This window comes from Bubalus kerabau, chromosome 4, assembly GCF_029407905.1.
Source record: "Bubalus kerabau isolate K-KA32 ecotype Philippines breed swamp buffalo chromosome 4, PCC_UOA_SB_1v2, whole genome shotgun sequence".
Taxonomy (NCBI): domain Eukaryota; kingdom Metazoa; phylum Chordata; class Mammalia; order Artiodactyla; family Bovidae; genus Bubalus; species Bubalus kerabau.
Window position 1 is genome coordinate 169,840,557 of NC_073627.1, and position 22,537 is coordinate 169,863,093.

Below are 22,537 nucleotides of genomic sequence, written 5' to 3' on the forward strand. Positions count from 1 at the left end.
GACTCTTCGCAACCCCTGGCTGCTAGTCAGTAGGCAACAGTAGTTCTTCCAACTGTGCCAATCAACGATGTCTTCAGACAAAGCCAACTGTCCCCAAAGAGCAAAACCTCTCTCTGTTCAGAACCACCACTGGAAAAGCATCATGATTTAAATTAATCAAGGACTTACTATATGCCAAGCACTGTAATATGCTTTTTACACATACTATCTCATTGAATTTTTGTAACAATCCTACTTTATTAACCCCACTTCATAGACTAAGAAACTAAGGTTCACAGAGGTCAAAAAAACTGTGCAGAAAAACTCAGCAAGGAAGTGACAGAACTAGAATTCATCACTAGCATTCATGTCACTAACTGCAATCTGTAACAATTTATTTATAGATTTATGGATTTACAAGGTTGTATAAGGGTCTCTCAAGTGGCACTAATGGTAAAGAACCTGCCTGCCAATGCAGAAGACATAAGAGACACAGGTTCAATCCTGCATCAGGAAGATCCCCTGGAGAAGGGCATGGCAACCCACTCCAGTATTCTTGCCTGGAGAATCTCATGGACAGAGGAGCCTGGCAGGCTACAGTCCAGAGGGTCTCCAAGAGTTGGACATGACTGAAGTGACCTAGCACACACGCACACATAAGGACTCAATCACATATCTCAGTATTGCCAGCATACAGCAAGCTCACTGGGTCCATTATTTCTCTGAGCCTGACTTTTGTCTAGCTTCAGTTTAATCACTCAGTCATGTCTGACTCTTTGCGACCCCATGGACTGCAGCACGCCAGGCCTCCCTGTCCATCACCAATTCCCAGAGTTCACTCCAACTCATGTCCATCGAGTCGGTGATGCCATCCAACCATCTCATCCTCTGTCATCCCCTTCTCCTCCCACCTTCAATCTTTCCCAGCATCAGGGTCTTTTCCAATGAGTCAGTTCTTCACATCAGGTGGCCAAAGTATTGGAGTTTCAGCTTCAGCATCAGTCCTTTTGTCTAGATTGTTCTATCATTTTCAAATTGCTAACTCTGGCTACCATCCAAACATGGCTCATCATCTCATATTTAGTGGGCACCAACTCCATGCAGAGCCCAGGGAACCAAACACGGGAGATGCTAAGCTACAACTGAGAAGCAACGGTTTATGTTAAATGTAGCCTGGAAAGAGCAACAAAATATTTCTGAATCATTTCTTTGACAGATAAGGACAATGCAATGAGTGCTATGGAATGACTGTTGGCAATAAAATGGAGCAGAGAGCGCTGGATTCTGGGCTCCCAGAGAGTTGGGTCTGCACGCTGACATCTTCAGAAATGAATGACATTAGGAAAATTTAACATTCTTTCCCATTGTCTCCTGTTCTGCAAATGAGGAACATAAGCAGGCGAAGACTTTGCAAGAGGCATGTGGGTATGGCATGAATTCTCTTAGCCAATTTCCAGGACTTCCGCGTCCCTATGTACTCTTACCTAAACTGATGTGCCAGAGAAAGCATCTATTGCACCTTGTCACAACTGCCCTTCGTTCCCTTTTCAAAAGCAACATGTACTTTTCACCTCTTCTAAATCTTTTTTATATTGCCCCAAGGCAATAAATCCCCACCACAACTCGAAATCTTGTATCTGGAGACCCTTCAGATTAAGGCACAATAAGCAGGTCCTCTAAGAAACATTTTTTTACTTCGTCTTTTTTTTTTAAAAAGCATCTATTTATTTGGCTGCACTGGGTTTTAGTTGCCACATGGGGATCTTCGATCTTCCTGGAAGCATCTGGAATCTTTAGTTGCAGCATGTAACCTCTTAGCTGAGGCATGTGGGATCTAGTTCCCTGACCAGTGATCAAACCTGGACCCTCTGCATTGGGAGCGTGGAGTCATAGCCATTGGATCACAACACAAGTCCTAAAGAAACTTTGCTAGTCTTTCACATATTTCAGTTAAGTATCTTTCAATAACATTTCCTGACACAGGATATGGGGCATTTTGGTTCATTCCTGGGATTTTCGAATTCATGTATGTTGCAGGGCGGGGAGGTGGGAGTAAACGCGCTGTTCGTCATTTTTCATTTTCAGACCCCTGACTACTGTCAAAGCATATGTCACTTTTTAAGAAAAATCCCACAAGGGCAAAACAAAGGAGAAAATAACCTTAAATAATGAAGGTGGCTGCAGCTTATTTCATCCAGCTGACAAATTCAGGGCAGTATCTCTGCCTCGTCTGTCAATCATAGAATTCTAAAGTAATATGACTGCCAGTGGAATGTTCATTAGCTTATGTAGCCTTTTTTCTCAGAAAAGAAATCTGATTCGGAGGATAGGTTTGACTGTTAGAAATATTTTAACAAATAGATATGGTAGATATTTGTTCAGAAATTAAACAAGCTAAATCTATGGCTCCAAGATTTTGATAAGAATATATTAATGCACATTTTAGGGTAAAATTACTTTATCAAAAACTATTCAATGGCAAAAAGTTTATTAAACTTTGTACTATTTTGTTTTTCCCAAAATTGATTACGTTAAGCAAAAATGGTTCCAAATGAAATAGTAACAGACAGTCTTTTAATAAGTCCTGGTAAACCTTCAGTCTTTGGGGGCTTCCCAGAAATTCGAGGAAGTGAATGACTGGAATGATGGGCTAAAAATTCCTTTTGCTGGTGAAAAGTTTTCCAACTCCTTAGTTTCAATAGAATTGAAAAAGGACCTAAGGGAATTGTCAGCTGAGAGATCATTTAGAATCACTTTTTGATAACAGATAACTCATTTACTTTTGGCATGCCACTCAGGAGGAATTCCTAGAACTAAGTGACATCAATTTAGCCCAACTTTTTCAAGTCCCATCTACATTTCTGTATGAAGGTTTTCAGCACTGAAAGCTACAAAAATGAAAAACACTGAAATGAATGCTGTAAGGTCTCTTATTCTAACAGTGAATGACAAATCCATGGATCCATGAATTAATGAACAAGCCATCTTATTAGCAGATGAATCTCCAACAGTATCTTATTTTTATATGTAATAAGTATAAAAATGTATAATAATGTTTGACACATTATATACAAATAACAATTGGAAAAATAACAATCTGTTAGCCATTTTGGTCACAGAACATGTGAAAATTTCAATTGATATCAACAATTTTTGTAGCAGAGAAGTAGACGTCTGTAATCAACAAAAGGCTTTAGGACATAAAAATACTTTCATTAGAACAGAATTATGTGGTGGGAGTGGAGTAAGAAGATCTAATAAAACATGGAAAGTTTCTGCACTTAAAAAAAAAAAAAAGGTGCTTGCAGACCAATAAATTTTTGGTTACCAAAGAGGGAAGGGTGAGAGAGGGATAAACTGGGGTTTCGATTAACATAAACACACTACTATTAATATATATAAAACCAACAACAACCTACTGTATAGCACAGGGAACTATACTCAATATTTTCCTCTTTCTTCGGCAGCACTGTTAGGCATGTGGGTCTTAGTTCCCTGACCAGGGTTCAAACCCTTGTGCCCTTTAGAGGAAGCACAGAGTCTTAACCACTGGACTACCAGGAAAGGCCCTACACTCACTATTTTGTAATAACTTAGAAGGGAAAAGCGGGTTTCCCGTGTAGCTCAGCTGGTAAAGAATCCGCCTGCAATGCAGGAGACCCTGGTTTGATCCCAGGGTCAGGAAGATCCCCTGGAGAAGGGATAGGCTACACTCCAGTATTCTGGCCTGGAGAATTCCCTGGACTGTATAGTCCATATGATTGCAAAGAGCTGGACAGGACTGAGTGACTTTCACTTTCATAAGGGAAAAGAATATGAAAAATACGTATATGTATAACTGAATCACTTTGCTGTACACCTAACACAACACTTGTAAATCAACTAAACTTCAATAAAAACATTTAAGTGCTTGTTCATAAATGGATACTACTAGAAAGAATCAAATTTGCTCTAGTATTTAGACTTTGGTGGGAATGTTTAACAGTAATACAACAGTTTTATTTTATTTTAAATTTTTATTGGAGTATAATTGGACAATGGTTTTTAAACATCAATACAGTACTATGGAAATGCCATCTTTAAAAACCCTGTTGAAAAGTTTGGATGGCCTCTTAAAAAGCAATGAGGGGCACATGCATTTTCAATCTTTCTTCAGTGTTTATATGAGCAAAAATATTTGAAGATTACTTATTTATCAGGTGTTAATTGTTTTCCCTCTGTCTCCCTTTCACCGCTATAGGAAAGTTACTTATAGTGTGACTAGGGGAAAGAAGAAGGAAGCAAGGAATATTTTACAATGAGAAGCAGGAATTGTTTATAACCTTTTTTTTGACAATTTCAGAATATTGGGTATATTTTTATGCATATTTCTAAAGAAAACGACATACTGACTTTGGGAGATCTCCGCTCAAGATGGTGATGGAGGAGGATCCCCGGGTCACCTCCTCCCATAACACACCAGAATCTGCACCTATAATACATATGGGACAATTTCCTCTGAAAAAACCTAAAGGCCATCTAAGCAACTACAACACATTGGCCAAGGCTTCCCAGGTGGCACAGTGGTAAAGAATCTGCCTGCCAATGCGGGTGTCATCCCTGATTTGTGAAGATTCCCCAGAGAAAGAAGGTCCGTCTAGTCAAGGTTATGTATGGTTTTTCCAGTAGCCATGTATGGATGTGAGAGTTTGACTATAAAGAAAGCTGAGTGCAGAAGAATTGATGCTTTTGAACTGTGGTGTTGGAGAAGACTCTTGAGAGTCCCTTGGACTGCAAGGAGATCCAACCAGTCCATCCTAAAGGAGGTCGTCCTGAGTGATAATTGGAAGGACTGATGTTGAAGCTGAAACTCCAATACTTTGGCCACCTGATGCAAAGAGCTGACTTATTTGTAAAAGCTGTGATGCTGGGAAAGATTGAAGGCAGGAGGAGAAGGGGACAACAGAGGATGAGATGGTTGGATGGCATTACTGACTCAATGGACAAGAGTTTGGGTAAACTCCGGGAGTTGGTGATGGACAGGGAGGCCTGGCGTGCTGCAGTTCATGGGGTCGCAAAGAGTCGGACACCACTGAGCATGCACACACACACACTGAGCCAAGGAGACAAAGCCCTCATAGAAGCAGGCAGGAGGAGCTGGGACAAAACCTCATCATAAACTCCATCCCAGCATGGCCACCCACAAATCAGAGAGAACTCAAAACCTGGAGCTGCTCCCTGAGGAGGGAAGAGTTGAACCCCACAGTGGGCTCCCAACTTGTAACACTTGCATCTGAGAGACAATACCCCAAAACATTTAGCTTTGAAATCCAACAGGGCTCAAGTCCAAGAAACCCACAGACTGTAAGGAAATGAGAAACGCCTCTTAATGGGGTCTTTCATGACTCACCTGACACAGGGCTCAATGCAGAGACAGAGGGTCCAGAGGCATCCAGATTTGATATGACTAAAGTTCATTTGCTCATCTTTAAGCGTCTGAGTTTAGACCCACACAGAGGCCTGCCGGCTGGCAGACACCATCTTTTACCCTCTTCCTCTTCCTCACACTGGTTAGTGGATACCATCTTTTTTATTATTTCCTTCTTTCTCCCAACAGGCACCATCTATATTCTCTCCCTCTGCTATGCTCTAGAGCCACAGTACCTCCAAAAGGGGAGCTTTCAAACATGGCCAATGCCCCAGTTTTTGTGGCTGCTCAGTAGCAGCTACCCATAGATTGCTCGGCTCTGGAAGTGGGTGGGACTTATGCTTGTAGGTCCCAAAGGAGAAAGAGCAACCAATGGAGAAAAAGTTCTTAAACCGCTTCCACCCTCAAGAGGCAGGAAGAGGCTTTAGCTCCAGGGAGCACAGACTTTCTCTGTTAATTAAGCATTCTAGCTGCAGCCCAAAGGGCAGGTTTCTAATTAAATCCACGTGTAAATGCTATTTACAATCCTTTCCAGAGCTCTCCAAGGGGAGGTGCTAACTTCATGCTCTCCTTGGACAAACCAAAATGCCAGTATCTCCCAGAGGGAGGCTTCACACGCGTCTGGTGGCCGGGTTTTGAGGCTGCCTCCCAGGAGATGCTGCTGAATTGCAAGGCTCTGGAGATGGTGGTGGGGGTGGGGGTTAACTGCTTTGGAGTCCTCTGGGCCTTATAACAATGGGAGAGACTATTCTGGCAGGCTAGCACCCCCAGGACACTGCACAGACTATAGACTGAAACACTGCCCTGATTTTTCTATGAAAGAGGCCTATTTGCTTCTTCTGGAGCCTGGGGGGTAGCCTCAGGTTCGCCAAACACACAGAAGCCTAGAGAGGTGCTCTCAGGGAACCCAAGCAGTTGGATGCCATCTTTATTTGCTCTCTCCTCTCGCCACACCTTGCTGATGGCCTCCTGGAGAGGAGTTTAGACGCTCATCTGAAGCCCCAATTTTTGTGACTACCACTCTGGGGACACCTCCAGATGGCCTGGCTCTGGCAGCCAGTGAGTCTTCCACTTGTAGACTGTATGTATTTGCATACTTTAAAAGCTGCTGCCTGAAGGTATGAATTCCAAACAGCCTGAATCTAGGTGCTGACTGAGATCCCTCCCCATTGGAACACCTGCAGGTTTTGGCACACCCTCAACTAATGGGAGCCATTAAAAATAAAAATGCTGCTGCTAAGTCACTTCAGTCGTGTCCAACTCTGTGCGACCCCATAGACGGCAGCCCACCAGGTTCCCCGTCCCTGGGATTCTCTAGGCAAGAATACTGGAGTGGGTTGCCATTTCCTTCTCCAATGCATGAAAGTCAAAAGTGAAAGTGAAGTCTCTCAGTCGTGTCTGACCCTCAGCAACCCCATGGACGCAGCTTTCCAGGCTCCTCCGTCCATGGGATTTTCCAGACAAGAGTACTGAAATCGGATGCCATAAAAATAAAAATAGGCTGTTCTATATAGCTCAGGGAACTCGACTCAGTAATGCTATGCTGCTGCTGCTAAGTCACTTCAATCATGTCTGATTCTGTGCGACCCCACAGACGGCAGCCCACCAGGTTCCTCTGTCCCTGGGATTCTCCAGGCAAGAATACTGGAGTGGGTTGCCATTTCCTTCTCCAATGCATGCATGCATACTAAGGCGCTTCAGCCGTGTCTGACTGTGCGACCCCATGGACAGCAGCCCACCAGGCTCCTCTGTCCATGGGATTCTCTAGGCTACAATACTGGAGTGGGTTGCCATTTCCTTCTCCACAATAATGCTCTATGGTGATCTAAATGGGAAAGAAATCCAAAAAAGAGGGGATATATGTACGGGTAGAGCTGATTCACTTTACTCTATAGTAGAAACTAACATACTATTGTAAAGCGATTCTACTCCAGTAAAATTTTTTAAAAAAATAATAAAGTACAATAAAATAAGCTGCTTGGACAACCACAAAAGTTCAAGAGACAACCAAGAGCTGGGGAGGGTTGAAAGATACAGGTCATCCCCTATATGGGGCCTCTTCTTCAAGACTGAAAACTGTCTGTTTTATCTAACACATAGAAAGCAATGTAGAGAGAGACAAGGGAAATGAAACAGAGAAATATGTTCTAATCAAAGGAATAAGACAAAACTTCAGGGAAAAAAATAGTACACCTTAAATAGATATTAGTAATTTGCCTGATAAAGAGTTCAAAGTCATGGTCATAAAGATGATCACCAAACTCAAAGAAAACTGAGCGAACACAGTGAGAACTTCAACAAGAAATAGAAACTATAGTAAAGTACCAAACAGAAGTCACAGAGCTGCAGAAGACAATAAGTGAACTGAAACACGGTATTCTGACTTTGAAGTTGGGTAGTGTTTCACACCTACAGTCTAATAACACATGTTGTCCTGTTTTAACAATTATGATAGACTGGAAAATGCACCATCAGGACTGAATCCCTACCTCATTCAGTGGCAAACCAAACTAGCCCCGTCCAGGCAGCAGTGACCCATCCTCCTCAAGCTGATGAGAGTCACTGTCAACATGCCAGCAACATTCCCTCATAAAAAAGTGAATAGGAATACATTGTACAAATTCCTTACACCTTACAAATCCATTATTAGGCACAGCCGGGGAAGTTTTCTGGGAGAAAAAAATAGCTACGCTCTGCTCAGAGAACAAGATTTCCAAATGTTCTGGTTTCTATTCAAGAATGTCTACAGCTTTCTGTCCTTTCTCTTTCCAAAGAAATGATATAGTAGTTAGACAGGAAAATGAGTGTGTGTGCAGGGTGAGGGTGGGGATTTGTGAGCATATATTTACATGTGTAATAAGATATTTCCATGTAAATATTTCAGTGTTTCCATTTCTATTGTGTATCCTCCTTTTATGAAAAATAATATAACTGGGGCTTTGGCTCATTATCTGGTCCTCAGCCTTGGCCCCCATCCAGGTATAATTTTCAAACTGCTCACCATTCCAAATTCACTGAAACGGAGCCTTGCCTGCAAAGCAGTGTCCTCAAGATGCCTATTGTCTCCATACTGTCTCTCGAATCCCTTGAGGGGAAATTCACAACAGCTGCAGCTGCTTGGATTTACAAGAGGAGTTCATTGGCTATGCACATCTAGCCTTTTAAAATGACTCATCCAGGGAATTAACCATTACCATGCACTGTATTTGATTAATTGTTGACAAAAGTTAACCAAATGTCAATATTTTGCATTCAAGTAAACTGAATACATTCTTAAAAAGTCTTATCACGAGCCTTTGTGTTAAGGATCCCATGCTGCCCAAGGCGGATGTGGACACCAGGCAATTGCCTCAGATTTAGATAATGAATTCTTTGTTTGCTCAAGATTCTGGTATTAAACTTGGCCTCATACTTATATCTGTTTTCTTGATGGGCATTGAAAGCAGGCAATGGGGATGCACAGTGAACTAGAAAATCACTGCCCATTAAATCACTAGTCTGATGAAGTAGGAACAAGGCAAACAGTTGTGGTGGGAAAGGGGACTTGAAGAAGCAGGAAAAAAGGTCTGAGAGATGAAATCATGTGGTATTTTGGGGGAACTATAACTAGTTCCAGCTTTTAGCTCAAAGGGTAAAGAGAGGTCAAATCATACAACCTTTGTGCTCTGCTAAGGAACTTGTAGCTTATTCCATGCAGTGAAAGTCACTCAGTCATCGCAGACTCTTAGCAACCCCATGGACTATAGAGTTCATGGAATTCTCCAGGCTGGAATACTGGAGTGGGTAGCCATTCCCTTCTCCAGGGTATCTTCCCAACCCAGGGATCAAACCCAGGTTTCCCACAATGCAGGTGGATTCTTTACCAGCTGAGCCACCAGGGAAGCCCAGCTTATTCCATAATGAGTAATAGTTAAAAAACTGTAAGCAGTGGCAAGATTGGGTTAGTCCTTTCTGTCATTCATTCTCTTCTTTTCCTGCCTTGTATAAGATTGAACTGCATGAAACTACTACCTCGTGGGTTGACAGTAAACAAATATTGATGCTCTCATAAGGGTCAAATTAAATAACAGCACTTTGCAATTATATTTTTAATTGTGTTTATCTGTTAAATGTCTATCTCTGTGGCTATATGGTACACTCCAGAGCCGGACAATTTTGGTTCATAAATCAGCTCTTATTAGCTGTGTGACTCTGGATAAGTTACTTAACTTCTCAGACTTCTAGTTTCCTTGTCTCTAAAGTGGAACACTATTCCTGAGAGTTATTTTGAACATTAAGGAGTTAATATGTATCAATGCTTGAAATGGTATTTGAGACACAGTAAAGTGAGAGTCAGTCATGGATGACTGACTTTGCAATCCCGTGGATGTATAGTCCGTGGGATTCTCCAGGCCAGAATACTGGAGTGGGTAGCCGTTCCCTTCTCCGGGGGATCCTCCCAACTCAAGGATCATACTGAGGTCTCCTGCATTGCAGGCAGATTCTTTACCAGCTAAGCCACCAGGAAAGCCCGAGATATAGCAAGTGCCACTAAAATATTGATATTGGCTATTATTATCATCATCAGCATCAGCCTCTTCATCACTTTCAAATGCCTTTGTTGACTGTGACGAATGAGGAAAGTAAACCCAGAGCTAGAAACTGGAAGCCCCTTCTTTTTGTTAGATTCCATAGGTTTTCAGTCTTCTTCCCTTAGCTTAAGTTCAATAACTAATCCTAGAAGGATATTTCCTCAACCTTTTAAACCTGCTCATGTAGTATTAAAATCCCATACCTGAATTATACAAAATACCTGCAGTAAATGAAAATGAGTTATGTCAGTTTTTTTTTTTTTTTTTTTTTAAAAGACAAACTATCAACAGCCTTTCATAAAGCACTGACTTACAACCAAAAAAGAAAAACTTCCTTCATGGGATGTACTTTCCTCATCTCCCAAGTGAATGTTGAGAAAGACCCTTATAGCTAGCTCTAGTATTCTGCCTTTTTACAAAGTTAATTAACAAATACAGTTTGCCTCAGCATGTAACTTTTCCCCAGTCAAGCCAACAATCTCTACTTCAGTATACAATGGCACATTATCCTGCCGCCTTTTCTCATGCAGGATTCTTGCTTTTCATTGGATACTCATTAGGTCAATATGCTGTCCACTTTTAGCAGCTGCAATGCTTCTTGATGGTACTCACCTGCATGCAAGGATTCTCCTTATCCTCCCGACAGCACGATTTCTCAAGTGAAGGCCACTAGTCTCACCCAGAAGAGCAGGATTTACAAAAGAGATGCTGTCCTTTATCTTCCAGTATCTCGTTCTTGAGAGTAGCATTTTAGTGTTTATTCATTAGTTTTCTCACAATATTATCTCATAACAGTAACTACCACTGATTGAGAACTGACATGCCAGATACTGTCCTAGGCACTCCAAGTGTATTCTCTCAATTACCCAACCATCTATCTATCTATACATATGTATATACATACCCATGTCTACAGATATACTTAAGTATACATATATATTGGGTTGGCCAAAAAGTTTGTTTGGGTTTTTTATACAATGTTACAGAACAGTCTGAATGAATGTTTTGGCCAACCCACTATGTACATACATACATATATGTATGTATATACACACATATGTGAAACTAAAAGTGTTAGCTGCTCAGTCATGTCTGACTGACTCTTTTGTGACCCCATGGACTGTAGCCCATCAAGCTTCTCTGTCCATGGAATTCTCTAGGCAAAGAGTACTGGAGTGGGTAGCCATTCCCTTCTCCACTGGGATCTTCCCGAGCCAGGGAGATTTTTTATCATCTGAGTCACTGGGTGTGTATGTATATATACACATACACCCAGATGACATATATATATATATATACACATATATATATACACACACACATATATATATACATACACCCAGATGGCTCAGATGACAAAGAATATATATATACACACACATATATATATACACACACACATATAAATACATACGCCCAGATGGCTCAGATGACAAAGAATACACACACACACACACATACACACACACACATAAAACTATACCATTACGGAGCCCATTTTACAGAAGGAACAGAGAATTAGAAGGAATTAATCATTCAAAGTGACATAGTTTGTGTCAGAGGCTGAAAGTGAGCCAGTCTTTCTGCATTTTTAAACACTTTGAGTACAATTCAGTGTTTATGGTTTCTGAAAAGCAATGAATCCAAGAAGTTTTTCAGGAAAAAAAAATGCAAAATAAGCAGTATGATATCTTGGGTATAGGATTTAGAGAAAAATGTCCTGGGTCCCTTCCTGGGTCCTGCTGATTGCGGGTGGGATATGCCCTCTTGAGCAAAATACTCACCTTTCCCTGAGACCTCAATTTCCTCTTGTAGAATGAAGAGTTCAGAGCAGATAATCTCTAAGGTTTCTTTTGGCTCTAAAGAGAAATGATTTGCTTTGGAAAGGCATTGTTTCTACGATGAGGATAAATGCTCAGAATTCCAACTATTCTGAACAAAAGGTAACATTCTCTCCTGAAGCAAAAAATAACTATTGTTCAGCCATTGTTCAGATCTTGGTTTAGAGAGTAGGATATTAGTCTAACCTTCCCTGGGATCCCTCCTTCATACTGTATTAACACAGCACAGTCTGCGATTACAAATTGCTTTGTGTAGCTAAATTGTAAGTTCCTGGAAGGTAGGCACCATGTCTATCAGTCCACTGAACCCCTGCCTGGTGCCTAGCACAGGGCTTGGCACAGAGAAAGTGCTCAGGAACATCTGTTAACTAACTGTATTTTAAAAGGGGCTCACGGCTTCCAGGTTTTCAGTACTGGATGATGTAGAGCTAATATTTCTTTCTGCCTTTCCAAGTGGTAAGAGTCTAGTAATGAGTCTTTCAGGTCATGGGAAGGTTATAATTTATTTGCTTAGCTAGAAGCATGCAGGAGAAACCAGTGATGAGCAGAGCCTACCACAAGTGTGCAAAGCACAACTCAGAGTTCCGATACCCCTTTCTCCCATCCCCAAGACACAAATATCGAAGATGATAACATCAACTTTTATATCAATGAACTGGATCTAGCTGAAATCTTGCACATAAGGAAGGCTTACTAACTGAAGCAAAGGGATGGATAAATGAATCCTTTTGTGCTTGGTGTTCCTGGCTAGAACCAGCAGCCAAAGTGCTTCTGTCCCCTCTGCTGAGGCTGCACTGATGGGCCCACCCACTGCATCCATTTTAAAGACAGCTGTGCCTTTCAGCCTGGAATGCATAACTGGTGGCAGCCACAGCGATTTGGGTAACTGGGGGCAGTGGGTTTATGAACTGCCTCCCTCTCTTCGTGCAGACTGTCCCCTGGGATGCAAGATTACAGTGCCCAGGAGTGGTAGGGGCTGGGCACAGCATGGCTGAGGCTGCTGGGCAGCCACTCGGCAGCGGCTTATTGGCAGGGAGCAGCTCAATCTCGGACCACACGGAAACAGACGTGCTGACTACAGTATGCAGCAAAGAAAACGAGAGCTTCTGACTGTATTTGGTGGGCTCAGACGGGTGGAGGGAAGGAGGGGGCGTCAGGGAGGCTGCCAAGCTGCGCTGTTCATGGAAGTGTGGGAAGACTCAAGGGGAGGCGTTTTGCCAACTCAGAGGCAGTTGGGCTGACTCTCTACAACCCCCCTTTTTTCCCCGCTTAAATGAGAAATCCTGCTGGGTGGAATGGGAACGGGGCCAAGAAAGGAGTGATTCTGCTGGGCAAGCGTGGATGCTTGCACCCAGGAAGGGTGTCCGCCAGATGGGATCAGAGCCAGTGGGATGGGGGAGGGGAGGAGGAGAAGAAACTGAGGGAAGGGAGATGAGGGGCAATGAGAATGAAAGTCAGTATCGGAGACTGGGACTAGCAGATGCCACCACTTATATACAGCAAGGGTCAACAAGGTTCTACTGTACAGCACAGGAAACTATACTCAATGTCGTGTGAGAAACCACAACGGAAAAGAGGATTAAAAAAGAGAATGTATACATGTATAACTGAAGCACTTTGCTGTACAGTAGAAACGAATAACATTGTAAATCAACCACACTTCAAATTTAAAAAACAAATAACAGAAAGTAGAAAAAGCAAAAAGACATGTTCCACAAGGAGAAGAAAAGAGAGAAAAACAGATAAGGTCAAAACTGGGAAGTTCAACCCTGGAAGAGCCACGTTTCTGTGTTACAGAGCAGACCTACCTACCTTCCAAATGTCAAAATGAAACAACATTCACTCGAAACAAGCCGTGAACAGCCACACCCGACACTATAAAGTCAACCTACTGCCCGGAAATTCTCCTGGTGGGTGTTAATTTCCATGGGAATACATTTTTCCCAAGCAGCAAACCACGGAAGAGATGTTTAAAAAGAAACAAAAAAACCCTCTAAAAACCATGCTGCTTTTTAAGTAAAGTAGAACAAATAAGATGCTGTCACAGAAAAACCACACACTACTTCTAAATAGTCAATATTTCCTAAAATGTAATTTAAAACACAAGAATCCTAAGTTGTTTTTCTAACAAAATACTAAAATTACAAAGGTATTGTGGTAAGGAAACCTAGAGGTAAAGTTACAGATGTCAAAGAAGTGAATTCCATTTTGAAGTGATGTCACTTTTAGAGCCCCCCCCCCCCTTTTTTTTTTTAAGAGCTTTTTGATGTTCCTTTGTGGAGACTTATGAGGAGCTAAAAGACCATAAAGTGAATGTTACATTTTTTGGTGACAATCCCACAAGCTCCAGGTGCCCTGAGGACCAGAATCCCACTTGTTTCAATCTCACAGAGGCTGAAGCATATTTTGACGATTTGGCTATTGACTGATTACACATAAAAAGCCCCAACTTTCCCCCTCCTGGGATCTGGATCTAGGCTTCAAGAGGTCCTTGAAGCCTTCCACTTCCTCTTGGAACTCTGTGCCCAAGACTGGGCTGGCCTCATGGAGTCTGAGAAGCCACATAAACAACACCCTAGAGGTCCTGGGCAAGCCTGGGAAAGTCCCCAGGTCCCCAGCTAGCTGATGTGTAAACAGGTGAGAGAACTCAGGTAAGATCAGCAGGGCAGCCAACCCTACTCACGGTCAAGGACATATTGAGGACCAAAAGTGCTGCCCAACTGATTCACTGATTCATGGGCAATATCAAATACTCTTGGGACTTCCCGGGTGGTCCGGTGGTTAAGACTTTGCTTTCCAATGGAGGGGGTGCACGTTCCACCCCTCGTCGGGGAACTAAGGTCCCACGGGCCTCGTGGCCAAAAAAAACAAAATAAAAAACGAAGCAATATTGTAACAAATTCAAGAAAGACTTTAAAAATGGTCCACATTAAAAAAAAAATCTAAAACCAAAACTAAATTCTTAGTGGTTAAGCCAGTGAGCCTGGGGCTCCTTTCCTACTGAGCAAAACAAGGCAACTGATATAGTTGACACAGACCAGACACTCACCTGTGCATTCGTACTGGAGACCTTTCCCGTAATAGCCCTTCTCGCAGATGCACTCAAACTGACCCGTGTGAGTCCCACATTTGCAGCTTGCCATCTGGTCACAGCAGTCTTTGCCGGCTTCACACAGATAGGAGCAATGGGACATATCCTCTTGAATAAAACTCCCAGAAGGCAGATCTACAAGCACATAGGACAGGGAGGTCATAAAAAAAAGGAATGAGCAGTGGAATGTTACATTCTCTTGTTACGAGGAAAGATCTTTTCATTTCCGTCAAATCCCCAATCGCTCCCCACTCCCATCCGAATAGCAAAGTGTGTGATTTGCACAAGCACAGGCTGGGGATTTGGTGCAGCCGGTTAAGCTCTTTCAGTCTGGGACCTCATCCTCAGTTCTCCAGGCCAGGCAGGGTCAGGCAGAAATTGAGTTGTTTCAGCGAGGAATCTCCAGATGCAGCAGGCAGTTATGCAGTCGGTTCTCCAGGTCAGTCTCCTGGCTTCCCCACCAGCATGAGGTCAGGCAGCAGTAACCAGATTTCTAGAGTCCCTGCTCAAATAAACAAATAAAGCTGCAGCCCTGACTGCTGCCTAAGAGTGTTGATTACGGGCAACTGACTTAAAACACATACCTTTACTTCTATAATTATGTGATTAAAGACTGAAACAATGGCACCACGCAAGTTGAATCACAGAACTAGGATTTGGTTTGTCTCTCAATTCTAAATAAATTTTCACATGTAAAAGGTGACCATTACTGATTACTCGAGCCATGCTCTGAAGTGAGCCATGCTGGGAATTCAAGAACCCAGGCAGAGCTGTCTTGTTCTGAAAGTGACTTAACAGGGCAGGGTAAAGTTGATTATGACTTACCAAGAATCTATGGCCTAGAATCAGGCACACAGTAAGTTCTATTTACCCTGTGGAAGAGGTTCATAAGTCCCAGCCTAAATTTCAGTACTAGGTCCATGGTGGTAGGCCCAGATACAGTGATGGGCTCACAGTAGGAACTCAAATGGGTGAGTTTCAGCAACACACATGAACTGCTAATGAATACCCAGAAAAGAGACAGGTGATGGCCTCAGTTATGGAACATCTCTCTCAACGCATTAAGACCCGAACAATAATAGACAGGGACAAAGTAAAAGGAAGATTCCAGCCCTAAGAGAAAGAGACTAGTACAGCCAAGTACCCTATTAAAGCCCCAAGCAATAGACTGTGGTGTGGGTATACAACATGGGCACCTAGGAATTACCTCTGAGACACAGGTTGATCTGGAAGTCTAGGGAGCAAGAAAAATGGAGCTGTAAAATTGGTGCACTGGCATTTAGGTCTGGAAGAGATAAGTGAACAACTTGTATATGGGGAAAGCTATTATTCTAGAACCTACGTCCACTGAGAATGGCCACAAACACGGACAGTCTTGAGGCCAAAAGTACACTAAGTTGTTTCAGTCATATCCAACTATTTGCAACCTCGTGGACTATAGCCCTCCTGGCTCCTCTGTCCACAGGATTCTCCAGAAAAGAATACTAGAGTGGGTTGCCATTTCCTTCTCCAGGGGATCTTTCTGACTCAGGGATTGAACTTGTGTCTCTTAAGTCTCTTGTGTTGGCAGGTGGGTTCTTTACCACTAGAGCCACCCTGGGAATCTTAAAAAGTGGATCCATCCAAATTGAAAGTAGTTTCAGCAGACCCCAAAATACAGAGAACTAGTGGTTACCAGTAGGGGGATGGGCAATAGAGGGGTGGTGGAGTGAGAGGCACAAACTATTGGATGTGAATTATGCTACAAGGATGTATTGTACAACATGGGGAATACAGCCAGTATTTTGCAATAACTGTAAATGGAAAGTAACCTTTAACAATTGTATGAAAATAAAAAACTATTAAAAAAAAAAAAAGGATGCAACTTCAGAGAACATCAAGACAGGGGAAATGAGGTTAATTTCTTTTGCTTTGATCACGTTTTTCAGAAAAAAACAGGATCTTTTATTACAAAATCTGGAAACTCCATCAGAGTAGTACACATTTTAGATACTAGTTTACAGTAATAAAAGTTACGCCTTTCAAAACCCTGTTGCAATATGGTAACCAAAATCCTTTCCTTGAAGACTCTGTCCCATCCAGTTTCTGACTCGCATTAGGGCAGAAGGCCCCCATCCTCCAAGACAGAAGGCTGGTAGGACTGGAAACAAGTCCTCTAAGCTAATAACACTCATAATTTCATAATCCCAGCTACTGCAACAGCCATTCTGTCTTCCCACTCAACATATCACTTTTCCCAGAGAAAAGGACAAACAAAAAAAAGTCCCAGGTAGTGAACTTCTGCCATGTGCCAAATATTACATTGGTGAAATTGAAATATTTCATTTAATCCTCTTGACAAAACTATATGGCACATGTTATAATAGCTCCATTTTAAAAGCAGAGAAAACTGAAGGTCACAGATGTTAGCTAAATTGCCTAAAATAATAGCAATAATGGACAGTCATTGACAGCTTAGTATTATAAGCCCTCAGTAAGTTTTCTAGTCACTTTCTATGTATTAATCCATGTATTCCTTGGAACAAACCTATGAAGTAGATAGTCTTCCTCTATCCTATTTCATCAGTAAGAAATCTAAGGAGTACAAAAGCTAAATAATTTGGTCAAAGCCACTCAGTTACTAGTTGACTGACTGGGACTTTTTTTTTGCTATATCCATAGGTAGCCTGAGATGCTGCTCCAAACTCTTCTGTTGGAACTACAGTAGGGCTGGCCCATTTATTTTGTGTGTATATTAGTCACTCAGTTGCGTCCAACTCTTTGTGATCCCATGGACTCTATAGCCCCTCAGACTCCTCTATCCATGGAATTCTCCAGGCAAGAATACTGGAGTGGATAGCCATTCCCTTCTCCCAGGGATCTTCCTGACCCAGGGATTGAACCAGGTGTCCTACATTGCAACAGAGTCTTTACCATCTGAGCCACCAGGGAAGCTTATCACTAATTGTGAGGAAATCTTGTGTTGCCATGATTTACCCATCAAACTGAATCTTTTACGTGGATATCTGAAAGATCAAGCCTAATTTGCTCTATGGCTTTGGTCTGAGGCTATATCCTCGATCCCCTACTTCCAATCTACACTTTCTCTTCTGGACCACAGTAACATACATGCCCATACTACACCTGGAAGTTCATCATCTGACTTAAGTCATTCAACTAAACATCACTATAAACAGTGTACAAAGAACTTAATGAATGGATTTACTGATGCTATCCTCTGTTGCTCTCACTGCTCTTCAGTTTACCCATAAGCATATCATATCAGTCTTCAAACTGTCAGGTCAATAAATACGTGTTAAGTATTTATTATCCCTCTAATCTTCACGAATATTTCTGGAAACATTCTGGTGAGATTCACGAAGCCTGTCTCTCAATGTTTACTTCATCCTTCCAGATAACTGTAGATGAAATCTAAGTCAAGGTTTCTGACTCCGTGTGTGGCCTTAAAACACACCTCCATTCATTCCCCTGATTCTAATGGTCCTGGGTGGAAGCATATGGATATTTTAGTGAAAATATATCACAGCTGTTAAAAAACAAAACAATACTCCTGTTGCAAGGTCAGAGTGTCATCTCTATGTATGAAGTTCAACACATCTCATAATACACAAGGGGCACATGGCTAGCATGCTCAGCAAAGACCCCATAGGGCTTGGTATTGCCTTCCCTGCGGGGTGGGTTTCAAGCAGTAAGCAAGAAGGAAATCCCATATAAAGGCATGGTGGTATGCCATTAAGCTTCCATTACCTTCATGCAACGCCCGGCGAGCTAAAGCCTCAAATTCTTCAAAACTGTGGAGCAGATAGCAATGTTCCTCCTTTGGGATGGAAGCCATGTCATTCAGCTCTCGAATGTTTCCTTGCCATATGCCAAATGTAAAGATTTCCACTCCAAAATCTCGCAGTGATGCCGCAATGGGTCTTGGATCTCCCCCGTTGGAATATCCATCCGTAATGAGAAATATAACTTTTGTTGAGTTTTCTCTAGAATGACGAAGAATTTGCTGTAATAAAACAGAGAAAGTTAGTATGAGTCTGTATTGTGTGTCCTACTCTGCGCCTCCCTTATTAGGCAACAGAGTGCTTGTGTCGAGCATTAACATTCTAACAGCGTGAGGAATGGAACACTGATCAGTGACGGTAAAACAAACAGGCATAGATAAGTGCCTACAACGGTCTTCTCACAGAACCATAATAAAATTCAAAAGCATTCTGTATCATCATCAGCATCCTCATCATCACTATGATTATTGCCATGCGTGCTAAGTTGCTTCAGTCATGTCCGACTCTGTGTGACCCCATGGACTGCAGCCCTCCAAGCTCCTCAGTCCATGGGGATTCCCTTGACAAGAATACTGGAGTGGATTATCATGTCCTCCTTCAAGGGATCTTCCCAACCCAGGGATCGAAGCCAGGTCTCCCTCACTGAGGGGAGATTCTTTACTGTTTGAGCCACTGTAGAAGTCCATAAAAATTACTTAGCATAGAGCTTGCTAATAAAGAGCAACAAATGTTTATGGAATGAATTTGTATTATCAATTATTGTTAAGCTATTTTTAAATTGATTTTCAGGCTCAAAATTTGGACCAAATCTGAGTCCTATATATCTACTTCCTAGCATATCTAGCTAGCTACCCATTTACCTACCTAGCTGAACTACCTCATGCTCAAACAGTAAAAGCTGGACCAGAAGAAAATTTAGCAGAATACATCTTTTCCAGAGTTAACCATGGCTCACTTGCTTCCTCTATTTGTTTTTCCACTGTTCTTCCAAAATTGGAGAATTGCTTCAACACTTCGTCTTCTTTGGACCACCCAGTATTAGCACAAAAATCAGCTGTTTTTTTCAGTCGTGTCCTATCTTCATGAGAAAATACTACCGCTTCACTCAATTTGTTAGTTGGGCTTTAATGTTTTAGGATAAGTGAGTTACGCTTTATAGTGTTATAAGCTATTTCTTCTCATAGATAAAAAGAAAAAAAAACCAAACCTTTTAAAAAAGGTGTATATTTTATTGCCATTGATGCTTTGAGATCCAATGGTTAGCCTGGTTTATAATTAAACTCACTGATGTTGCTGTTCATTAGAAATGGGTCAGAAAGGTAAAGAAGCACCAGGGGACATTTTCTGGAAAGTCCTTAGAAAGAATTCCATGTTTTTAGGCAGTGATTCAAGAAGAGCAACACTGGAACCTAGGGTTCTGTTAATGTTAAAAGGAGATATTATGATCTTAAAAATAACTTTGCCTCAATTCATTTTAGGGGACAGACTCAGCTATAAGGTCTAGATTCTCAGATTTTAAGATTCATATCTATAGAAAACATATTTCATTGGTACATAATCAAGAAGTATTTATTCTAATTCAGTAATTGCTGCCAACTTGTTTTAGAGTCTATGAGCAAAAGATAACGCTGTTAAATCTGAATTTATAAACAAACTAAAAATTACTCTGGAAAACATCTGGAAAGCCAGCATTTTGAGAAAAGGTATTCAAACACTTCACTCCACTCCTTCGCCAAAACCAAGTGAAGTATAAACAACAAAGTCCTAATGTACAGCACAGGGAACTATACTCAATATCCTACGATAAACACAATGGAAAAGAACATGAAAAAAAGAATGTATACATGTGTACAACTGAGTCACTTTGCTGTAGAGCAGAGATTGGCACAACACTGTAAATCAACTATACTTGAATTAAAAAAAAAGTGAAATAAAGAAAAGCAAATAGTGCCGAGGGGCCATACTGAAGACAGGAACTGAGGACAGGTGTGTGTTGCAGGATAACGTGAGATACTAATGGAGACATTAACCAAGGACACATACCAAGGGGCTCAAACGAGAGTCTCAAAATTCTTAGTGCTTCCCCCCCACATTTAGCTTCAAATTTATTGGCATAAACTAATAATAATAAGATCTGTTTACTGTCGACATCAAAATGCTTGGCTCTTAAAGCTTAAAAATCTACCCTCTTGATGAGTGACAGAAGCCGTGGAATGAATACTCGGTACATGAGAGCTAATTCCTCACTCTAGACAAGGAAAGAACCTCTGAATGACTCTCCTCAAAATGAACAGAAGTAACTAATGTTGGTGAGAACGGGGTGAAAAGGGAACACATGGACACTGCTGGTGGGAATGTAAATTGGTGCAACCACTGTGGAAGACAGTATGGAGGTTGTGCAAAAATCTAAAAACAGAACTGCCATATGTCCCAGCAATGCTACTCCTGGGTCTACAGCTGAAGAAAGCAAAAAAAAAAAAAAAAAAAAAAAAAATTGAAAAGATACATGCACCTCAAAGTTCATAGCGGCATTATTCACAAATGCCAAGATCAGGAAGCAATCTAAGTGTCTGTTAACAGATGAATGGATAAAAAGAAGTGGTATATATACACAATGCAATATTCAGTTGAGTTCAGTTCAGTCGCTCTGTTGTGTCCAACTCTTTGCAACCCCATCAATCACAGCATGCCAGGCCTCCCTGTCCATCACCAACTCCTGGAGTTCACTCAAACTCATGTCCATCGAGTCGGCGATGCCATCCAACCATCTCATCCTCTGTCATCCCCTTCTCCTGCCCCCAATCCCTCCCAGCATCAGACTCTTTTCCAATGAGTCAACTCTTCGCATGAGGTGGCCAAAGTATTGGAGTTTCAGCTTCAGCATCAATCCTTCCAATGAACACCCAGGACTGATCTGCTTTAGGATGGACTAGTTGGATCTCCTTGCAGTCCAAGAGACTCTCAAGAGTCTTCTCCAACACCACAGTTCAAAAGCATCAATTCTTTGGTGCTCAGCTTTCTTCACAGTCCAACTCTCACATCCATACATGACCACAGGAAAAACCATAGCCTTGACTAGACGGACCTTTGTTGGCAAAGTAATATCTCTGCTTTTCAATATAATATCTAGGTTGGTCATAACTTTCCTTCCAAGGAGTAAGCGTCTTTTAATTTCATGGCTGCAATATTACATATCCATAAAAAAGAAAGAAAATTTGACATCTTCCGCAAGATAGATTTGGAGGGCACTAGACTAAGTGAAATGTCAGACAAGAAAGACAAATACTATATGATATTATGTGGAACCTAAAATGTACAACAAACTAGTTAATATAACAAAAAAGAAGAAGACTTACAGATATGGAGGATGAACTAGTGGTTACCAGTGGGGAGACAAAGGGAGGGACAATATAAGGCTAGGGGAGTGGGAAGTACAGACTACTGGGTGTAAGATAGGCTACAAGGATGTATTGTACAACACGGGGGACAAAACCAATATTTTATAATAACTGGAACTGGAATGTAACCTATAAAAGTTGTATAACAAGTAAAAAATAATAAAGAAAAAAAAAACTCCAAGGAGAGAAAGAGAGTTCGAGAACAAGAAATTTTAGATATTGCTGTGAGGTTCTCTGCTCTACACCAATCTCTCCATATCTCCCAACTCAGTCACAGAAGGAGTATGACTGACATCCCTTTATGGGGATGGGTATAGGGATGTATGAGTCCTCATTCCATGTGTTTATTTAGGATAGTGCTAAGTCCCACAGAAGCGCCGCTGGTCACAGTGATGTGAGGCAACAGAACATAACTATGTGGGGTGATCAAGGGAAGAGGACCTGAGCAGTCCTGCAATATTTAGGATG

General features: G+C 41.7%; 1 protein-coding gene across 2 annotated transcripts in view; it reads right to left on the bottom strand.

Annotated features, from left to right (window-relative positions):
- SVEP1 (sushi, von Willebrand factor type A, EGF and pentraxin domain containing 1) overlaps positions 1-22,537 on the bottom strand; it is a 229,895-nt gene that overhangs the window by 149,908 nt on the left and 57,450 nt on the right. For both annotated transcript variants that reach the window (XM_055579296.1, XM_055579294.1), the window contains exons 2-3: positions 18,637-18,892; positions 14,848-15,024 (exon numbers count right to left, since the gene is read on the bottom strand). In XM_055579296.1, coding sequence (XP_055435271.1) covers positions 14,848-15,024; positions 18,637-18,724 — 265 coding nt within the window. In that variant the 5' untranslated portion in view covers positions 18,725-18,892. The remainder of the gene's footprint in view (positions 1-14,847; positions 15,025-18,636; positions 18,893-22,537) is intronic.